This window comes from Fragaria vesca, linkage group LG3 (assembly GCF_000184155.1).
Source record: "Fragaria vesca subsp. vesca linkage group LG3, FraVesHawaii_1.0, whole genome shotgun sequence".
Taxonomy (NCBI): Eukaryota; Viridiplantae; Streptophyta; class Magnoliopsida; order Rosales; family Rosaceae; genus Fragaria; species Fragaria vesca.
The window spans coordinates 1669195-1678127 of NC_020493.1; the positions used below are offsets into that span (position 1 = coordinate 1669195).

General features: G+C 38.7%; 3 protein-coding genes and 1 non-coding gene across 4 annotated transcripts in view; 1 reads left to right on the plus strand and 3 right to left on the minus strand.

Moving 5' to 3' along the window:
- Positions 1–601: 601 nt before the first annotated feature.
- On the minus strand, positions 602–2874 carry LOC101314159 (N-acetyltransferase 9-like protein-like). The gene is made up of 6 exons (XM_004293399.1): positions 2598–2874; positions 2213–2284; positions 1887–1974; positions 1562–1694; positions 1399–1437; positions 602–870 (listed from the first exon to the last, which is right to left on the minus strand). The coding sequence occupies exons 1-6, from the start codon at positions 2785–2787 to the stop codon at positions 790–792; spliced, it is 603 nt and encodes a 200-aa protein (XP_004293447.1). The 5' UTR covers positions 2788–2874; the 3' UTR covers positions 602–789.
- A 1147-nt stretch (positions 2875–4021) lies between these two features.
- Positions 4022–5393, plus strand: LOC101314441. The gene has a single exon (XM_004293400.1). The coding sequence runs from the start codon at positions 4061–4063 to the stop codon at positions 5261–5263; it is 1203 nt and encodes a 400-aa protein (XP_004293448.1). The 5' UTR covers positions 4022–4060; the 3' UTR covers positions 5264–5393.
- A 336-nt stretch (positions 5394–5729) lies between these two features.
- On the minus strand, positions 5730–5810 carry TRNAL-CAG. Its single transcript has one exon. It is a non-coding gene; the product is annotated as a tRNA-Leu (tRNA).
- Positions 5811–7078: 1268 nt separating this feature from the next.
- LOC101314729 overlaps positions 7079–8933 on the minus strand; it is a 5807-nt gene continuing 3952 nt past the window's right edge. The window contains exon 5 of the mRNA XM_004293401.1: positions 7079–7663. Coding sequence (XP_004293449.1) covers positions 7650–7663 — 14 coding nt within the window. The 3' untranslated portion in view covers positions 7079–7649. The remainder of the gene's footprint in view (positions 7664–8933) is intronic.

Sequence of the window (8933 nt, forward strand, 5' to 3'; positions counted from 1 at the left end):
GGCTGGTTGAACAAGTGAACTAACTCTTGACCCAAACCAGTCCACATTTCAATGATGAGATCACCATACTTACAATACCTACAAGATCAAAATTTCTTACAGAACAAACCCAAGTTTCTGGGATCATTACTGTTGCCCTTCGCAACTGTTTACGCAATGCCTATTATCAGTGTCAACCCTTCCATGTAAGCAAGAGGCTCTTAGCTTTAGAGGTCTCAAACAACTCTGCTGAATATGCCAATACAGAGAGATGACCGTCTTTGCTGTTCTTGGTCCATTAGATGGTGACACTACGGTCAATAATGTCCAGCAGGCTAAGAATTCAGTTGGAAACAATGTCCTTCAAAATCACCCAACTTGAGGGCAAAATACTGAATCAAGCAAATTTCTGAGAGGATAGGAACTAAAGGATTCGACAACTTTGTAGCATCGATAGAGTCAAGATAAGAGGTTGAAATCTTACACGTTCTCGATCACAATAATCTACCATATTGTCGAACACCATAAGGTTTTTCCAAATACAATAGAACGCAACTAGAATCTCCAGATGATGAGAAAATTATAACAATAGCAAACAGACCAGCAAGAGCAAGGAAATAAGTAAATAAAATAAGGGTGAAAAATGGACAGGAGACACCAGTTAATTGATCTTCAATAAGTGATTTAATGTTAGATTAGCATTAATGTTTATGTCACGTCTTCAAATCCTTTTGGCATACAAAGCACAAGGGTGGCAATTGATTTGATAATGATACGGGATAATAGCCTGAACAAGTAGGTAACTGACAGTTAGGTATGGGTAACCAAGCTACCCATCAAATGCAGTAGCTCCTCATGCTTGGCCTTTGTTACATGTAGCTCCGATGTTACCTATATGTCCAGAAAATATGTTAAAATGGATAGACAGAGCTCCAAGACTGAATTAGTTTACAAAACCAAACTTGTAAGAAGTTTTTCTCTTCCAGGCAAACTGGTAAGAAGTTTTTCTCTTCCAGGACATTTTCCACCCTTTGCAGGTTTCAAAGAAATTAGACACAAACCAATTGCTAAAATTAGCAAATACGTATTTTTGAGGAGGAAGACTTTGATGACCAGAAACTGATACGACTTCACCCCTATACTCTATGGTTCATATTCTTTTCAAAACAAAGACCGGGGTCTTCAGAACAACACAAAGCTATTGATAAAGTTTAAATTGTATTGTAAAACCTGAGCCATTCCAAGGTTAGAATTGAAGTAAGAGTATTAAAATGAGTATTCCCTTAACGATCCAAATTCCAGAGACACAAGAATTAACAGGCCTAGTCCACATAGACATCCCTCCAAACAACAAGAGTCTACATAGATTCATACACTAACCAAAGCCAGTGAACATTTGTAAAGAAAAAAATTGCTCACCTCTTTGAAGATTTCACTACGAGAAGTCTCCTCAAATCCCTATACCAACCATAGGCGAGTTTAGTAAAACAAGTCCAAATCTACTTAAAGCATTTATACTACGAGAGGACAACATTGCATCATAATTTGTAGCTGTTTAAGAGAAACATAGACAGAGAAATACCAGTTTCTGGAACAAGCTAAGAGATCCGCCATTTGATTCTCCAATTTTAACACGGAAAAGGTGAATTCCCAAATTCACAACTGCAAATGCCATCATCAGCAAGACAGATTCCTTCCCATGTCCTTTACCACGACTATGCTAGCAAGAGCAAAAAGTTCAATAATTAGATCAAGATGGAAGGGATATAGTTCCACAAGTGAAAACATGAAAGGACTCGGTAGTTGTACATTCCAGATGACGACATTGATATAAATGGCATCCACAAAAACAAGTAGAAAACCAAGGTAATGGGATTGGCAATAAATCAAGAACTTCAGGCAGGTACCTTTTAGGTTCAGCTATCATTATTTCGACCTCTCCCATTTGGGGATCATCCAGGTCATTCATATATAAATTCACATCACCTACCATGGCTGGCAAAGAGCACACCGTTACTCACTCATAAATCAAAATGCAAAACAAAGTCCATCGTGCATGTAAACTTATCACAAATCTACAGCTACAACCATGCAAATCATTCGAAAATATCTTCTTTCTCTGTGCTTTTCTGTTGAGGCATTGAGCTTCTAACACACAAGAACTGACAAACATGTCTCAGCAGCCAAGCAGGTAGTAGTAATTTCATGAAAAAGACAATACAATTCGTCTAACCTTCCTCATGAGCCTCTCCATGTTTGAACTCTCCCACAATCAATTGTTTATCTAACACAATGAAAGTCTGCTCTGCAAACACAAAGTTCAACTCTTTAATCCTTCATCAGGCCAAGAATACCAAGTAGTCAACAATGCAATCATACATATAATCCTCAATCATTATTCACTATTTTCCTAAAAGATCAAACCTTTACATTTTGTTTTGAATAAAGATCAAAACTTTACTAACCCAACATTGAATTATGAACATTTCTACCAAAACCAAGATTACCCAGTTCAGCTTTTCAAAAAAAAGATGACCCAGTTCAGCAATTGTTATGAAAATACAAATCAATCACAAACCCAGAAATATATGAGAGAGAAAGAGAGAGAGATGAGTAACTGTTGGGGTCTTGGGTCCAGGTGAGCTGCATCTGGTACTCCTGGTCGAGAGTGAGGGGTTCAGAGCCGGTGGCTTGAAGCAGAGCTGGGTCTTGCATCCATTCATGGTATTTGGGAACGTGTTCTTTCATGTAAGGTACTAGTATCACTTTCTTTCCTTCCAAGCTCACACTCTCCTTCTCTTTCATCATCTTCCTTTCCTCTGCTCTTTCTTTCTGTCAGTGTTCCCCTAATTCTTCTGCACAGAGCCACTGAACTAGAGACATTAAAAATGAAACGACGTCGTGCAGGGAATTGGTTGTCAATAAAAATTCCACAATAATCCCCTTTCTATTAGAACCCTAATGAATTTGTTAACATAAAAGTTTACTTTACTTTTTAACTGTTGTGCTAGTTGCTCCAAAAGTCTTGTACGTATTGACAATTGAGAGATGAAACACATTACTATAAAGATTGTGCATCTTTAGCTAAGGAGCTAGTGCTAGGAAGGTTCTTTTTCTTCAAACTCATGCCAAAAATTAAGATTGTGTCAATTCTAGCTTATAGTGAGTATCGGTATAGATACTTAATTATAACAGATGGTACATTAACTGTTCGAACTCAATAAGTGAAATCTATTGCGTCTTTTATCGAACTCAAAAAGTGAAATCTATTGCGTCTTTTATCAAACTCAAGAAGAAGTGAAATCTATTACGTCTTTTATAACTAATGTATAGAACAAATGGATTTTATCACATCACCTATTTAGTTACTTCGATTAGTTTAAAATTATGAATGCAAGTATCCAACTTACTTTCTAGTAATAATTGTCATCTCCTTGTAAGCCGTTGATATTCTTTGTCTTGTCTTTTCCTAACAAATTTGATCAGTGTGATTAGTAAATTTGATCTAATCCGCTAGAACCATAAAAAACATCATGTACTTAAGTTCTTTGCTAGTCATTGCTGAAGTAACTTAAGAAGAGAATATGCTACAAAGAGAATATGTCTCCTTAATAAAGCAAGGTCTTCACTCTTGGCTTATAGCTCAAAAACGTCAAACGCCTTCTCCATTTAGATAGTGCTAATCACTTTACAGTGCTGTCCTTTAGATTAAACTAATCTAAAGCTGCATTAGTCTTTCCCTTCGCTTCAAAGCCAAGCACGATCTTACAAAGTTACAAAAATCTCTCTTATCTTCTTAAAACAAAAAACCCCAATCTATGATGAAAATGTGCCAAATAATTCATCACACTTCCCAAACGACACTAACATTTCCACCAGAAACCTTCATTTTTCTACTCCACCAAACAAAAGACTCAGCCTTGCCTTGCCTTCGAAGCTAAGCACACACTATCAGCCATGATGAAACATTAGCCTCATCACATCATTACCAAACCCCTTACATGTTAACAAAAGCCTTCAAACCAATTCAAGCTCTCCCTCTCATACTCTCATTAGTCTCACTCCTCTTCCAACCATCAATATGCTCTTCCTCTTCTGCCTCTTCTTTCTCTTTTCCCTCCCCAATGTCACATTTTGTGCCCATTGTACCACCTCCACACCCACTAAAACCTTTGAAAAATGTATCACTCTCCCAACCCAACAAGCCTCCATAGCATGGACATACCATTCCCACAACTCAACCCTAGACCTCGTCTTCTTGGGAGCCTTCATATCGCCTTCCGGCTGGGTAGGGTGGGGCATCAACCCTACCTCAGCCGAAATGACAGGTACTCGTGCCCTAATCGCCTTCCCTGATCCTAACACAGGCCAAATAGTCCTACTACCTTACATCATAGACCCAACAGTCAAACTCCAACGTACCCCTCTCCTCTCCCGCCCTCTCGACATCCACCTCATCTCCTCCTCCGCCACCCTATACGGCGGAAAATTAGCCACCGTCCACGACGGCGCAGCCGTCCAAATCTACGCTACATTGAAGCTTGCAACAAACAAGACAAAGCTCAACCACGTGTGGAACCGCGGGCTCTATGTCCAAGGCTACTCCCCAACCGTACACCCAACTAACCCCAACGACCTCTCCTCCATAACAACCTTTGACGTCAGGTCAGGCTCAACCGCCACACGCCACACCAACATTCTGACCCTCCGATCAGCCCATGGCATCATCAATGCTGTTTCTTGGGGGATAATGTTACCCATCGGAGCAGTCACAGCTCGCTACCTTCGACACGTCCAATCACTTGGTCCTACGTGGTTCTACGTCCACGCTGCGATTCAGCTCTTTGGTTTTGTGTTAGGGACTATAGGGTTTGCTATTGGGGTCAGGCTTGGTGATATGTCACCTGGGGTACAATATAGTCTGCACAGGAAGCTAGGGTTTGCTGCATTCTGCTTGGGAGGGCTTCAGACTCTGGCGTTATTGTTCCGGCCGAAGACGACGAACAAGTTCAGGAAGTACTGGAAGTCTTACCACCATTTTGTAGGGTATGCTTGTGTGGTGCTTGGGGTTGTGAATGTGTTTCAGGGTTTTGAGGTGATGGGAGCAGAAAGGTCGTATGCTAAGTTGGTTTATTGTTTGGGGCTTTCAACATTGATTGGTGTTTGCATAGCATTGGAGGTGAATTCTTGGGTGGTGTTCTGTAGGAAATCTAAGGAGGAGAAGCTGAGGAGGGAAGGTTTGATTGGAGGGTCTGATAAAGGCAGTGGAAACATCTACAGTTGATACACTTATATATAGTTACTTTCTTGGCTACAGTATGGTTTAGGGAAATATAGGATTTCAGAACCTTTTATTTGGGACCTTGCTGTGTTCAAAGGAACTGAAGTTTTGGTTTGCATCTTTCATGCTTTGTGTAGGGCTTGTGATGATTCAAAAGCAAATATGTATTAATTATGTTTTGTTCTGAATTAGTACTTTTCCAATTCTTTGCTCCTATAATGATGACTTGATGGACTTGATGGCAAATTGACAATGATGTTGTTCCTACAGGAAAATAGATTAATTATAGAACAATGTAGATGAATTTTTGATGCCAAATTGACAAAAAAAACTATATAACAAGAGAAAATAGCAAAACAAAAACACAAAAAAATTTGATGTCAAATTGACAAAAACCTGTATAACAACAAAAAATAACAAAACAAAAACACACTGTGTAACAAGAAAAACTAGCAAAAAAATAAATAAATGTCAAGAATGGGATTCGAACCCATGCCCTTTCGGACCAGTACCTGAAACTGGCGCCTTAGACCAACTCGGCCATCTTGACTTTGTTGATAGAATATGAACTAACAAAACTATATCAGTTCATTCTGTAAAGAGATGCATATCATCAGTTCATTCTGTAAGTCAGTTTACTAACTAATTGTTTCTGGCTTGGGTAATAAAGAGAAGTCAGAACTTTCGCCATGGTCTTCAACTGTCCCAGCTACTATACAAGTGATGTTATTATTTGGATAACCGGTAAAGCTTGGACTTTAAGAAACCAAACCAATTTTCTCATTTTATTACAGATTCACATTCTCTTTACCAAACTAGCAGAACCCTTTTGCATGCTAAGCCAGTTTAAATCAAGGAAATTTGCATCTTGAATATATATTTACTGCAGCTCGTAAAGGTTGAAATAGATTAGGCACCACCAGCTCTACGTAAAAGTCTACAAAGTTCTAAATGTCTCAATTCTACTTTGAACTTTTTGCCTGTTGTATTCGAGTCTCCAGGCATCTCCACTATTCCCATTAGGGAATGATATAAAGCAAAAAAGGAGCAAATGAGAGTAGCAGGAATTTTGGTCTGTCTTTAAGAGTTCACTATCATACAAGAAAAGGCTTTCAAAGTTGGATCATAGCTTCCATTTGTAGTGCTTTCATTATAGTTCAACTCATGTTCTTAATTTGCCTGGCCAGTATCCAGTTAGACATATTCTTGATGGGGAAAAAGAGTACTGTTGCCCTCACTGTTATCCTCTGAGGAATTGGTGGATGGTGGACATGATTCTACTTACAGAATGAACAGATATGCATTTATTTACGTTCGTTGGTCCGTCGAATTAAAGCCTCCCCAAAGAAGAAAGCAAGAATCAAACACTTGTTGGACAGAGAAATAAGTGCTCTATGACTTCATTCCAGTGAAATTCAAGTCGTCTCGAGAAAAGATGTAGCTACTAACTGATTAATACTAAACCTACTGAAAAGGAAGTGCGGACTAACCTTCTTTCTCTCTTCATTTGAGAACTGCTGATTTCTAGAATAAGTGAATAAGCTACGAGTCTTTAGACATGTTTACCGAAAGAAGCTAAGAACTTGATGTTTCTAATCTATTTCTAGTGAGGATGTGACAGTGTCAACAAGAACCTTAAACACTAATTATCACCGGCCATTAGCACAGCGATATTATCAGTAAGACGACTAGTATGAATGCCAGCACCCCTTCGGTGCAAGGAAAAAAGGCTTTATATACATAGTTACATACTATCTCACCAAAGAAAAGCCGAAACAGAAAGAAAAGATTAAAATGTTGCATACAGAATCCTCAAAGACTAAGAATCAGAATATGCATTACTTATTAGGGGTCCCTAGATGGGTAAACCCTTGAATGTTTCACACTAATAAATCAACAGTATTCTCAGGTACAAAGAACAAACCAGATTGATGGGAGAAAAGAATTTTAAAAAGCATTCCCTGACTAGGACACAGCTTTGCCAGAGATGTTACAGATAAAAATCTAAGGAAAAAAGATATATATCAGTCTATTTCTTGTTTTTTTTTCTTTTCTTTTTTTTCCTTTTTGGTATCGCTGCCTCACCGGAGATGCATGATACACTTCTGACTATATCCGGCAATCTGATTTTACATCTCACTCAAAGACCAAAACGAAAAAATAAAATAAAAAACCTAAAATGATAACTCAAAACTCAAGCATTGACACAAAATCCATTTTAACTTCTACTCTAATTTTAATTCTTCAAACGGGCAACTCCAGTTAGCTCTTACTAACCAAATTTCTCTTATCTGAGCTATATGAATGAGGGTGGTGTGCAAAATTCACAATTCACCTGCTTCACCAGATTATCTTCACCTACAATATCGTGATATCAGAAATGATGATCCTAGGCAGCAATTCCTGAAAGAAAAAGGAAAGGAGTTTTTAAGTCACCATATTGACAATTAATCCAGTGAGCAACACATTTTCAGTTATAATTTAAACTAACACATTAATCAAGGCCCAGTTGAAAACATTGAATAATGAGCCACAGTTCCAATTTTGGCGAAATGTATCATATGTGAGAAAATGCACAGAAAGAAACCCGCTGTAACAATCAAACAATACACTTGGCTGACAGAATCACTAGTTTTTGTTTTGGAATTCTTATATTTCTAAGTTTCTCTCATTATATTCCTCAAGTGAATTAGAAAGAGATAAATATTGGTGAATCGTGTTAGACAGCAATCAACTTAAATTCACCATTGATTATAACTGTATGTGTCTTGTGTATTCTATTGTGTGTATGTCTAAAAAGTACACAAACAAAGCTTCCGGTTAAACATGCACTGTCAGGATGAAATAATGAAAACCAAAGAACAATTTACTACTAAAACTATTCTAGAAGGGAGAACCAAAAAAACAATTTCTGGCTTTCAAAAGCATGGGAGCCCTTCTAGTGAGGACTCTTAAGTTGAGGACTTTTCGGTTTATGGTTTAAAAAAACCCATTATCACATTTTGACATCTCATCCGTTCAGTTTTTAGGTTTATATGAGTAGATTATTTCTACAAATTTTCAGCCAAATTGGTGTTCGTTAAGATAACAAACTAGATCAAATTAATGGACGAACCAAATCTGTCAAATATGAACCGTTCAAGTTCATAATTGATAAATCATACTTACGAATGCCTTAACAATTTTCAATATAGCTGAAAATTTGGAGAAATGATCTACTCATAAATACCTACAAACTAAACGGTCAAGATGTGGATATAAGATCGAAAGGTGAGATAAGCCGAAAAGTCCTCAACTTAAGGGTCCTCACTGGGCTCCCTCGAAAGCATATGCTGTGATTCTATGAAAAAGAAAATAATATGTACATATATAGAGGCCGGATATGAAGCGCACGTGCGCACGGAGCTCCGTTAGCCACCGATGACGGCGCGCCTCCACCCCAGCGGACTCCAGCAGCGTCCCCGATCACTTTCCCTCCCCGGCGAGTCCGCCGAGATCACCCAAAACTTCAAATAAAGTCGATCTCGCCGGAAACTGGAATTCGGCGGCCTCGCGGGGGAGGGAAAGTGATCGGGGACGCTGCTGGGGTGGAGGTGCGCCGTCGTCGGAGGGTGGCGAACGGAGCTTCATGCGCACTACGGAAGTGTGCTCCACATCGTTTCCGTATATATAT

What these genes read in the sequence shown, in the direction of transcription:
- LOC101314159 (XM_004293399.1), bottom strand. Translation starts at nt 2,787, where the DNA reads ATGATGAAAGAGAAGGAGAGTGTGAGCTTGGAAGGAAAGAAAGTGATA. An exon ending in TGGAGAGGCTCATGAGGAAG is followed by an intron (nt 1,975 to 2,212) that starts GTTAGACGAATT and finishes GCTCTTTGCCAG; the next exon opens with CCATGGTAGGTGATGTGAAT. An exon ending in GTAGTGAAATCTTCAAAGAG is followed by an intron (nt 871 to 1,398) that starts GTGAGCAATTTT and finishes CTGGACATATAG; the next exon opens with GTAACATCGGAGCTACATGT.
- LOC101314441 (XM_004293400.1), top strand. Translation starts at nt 4,061, where the DNA reads ATGCTCTTCCTCTTCTGCCTCTTCTTTCTCTTTTCCCTCCCCAATGTC.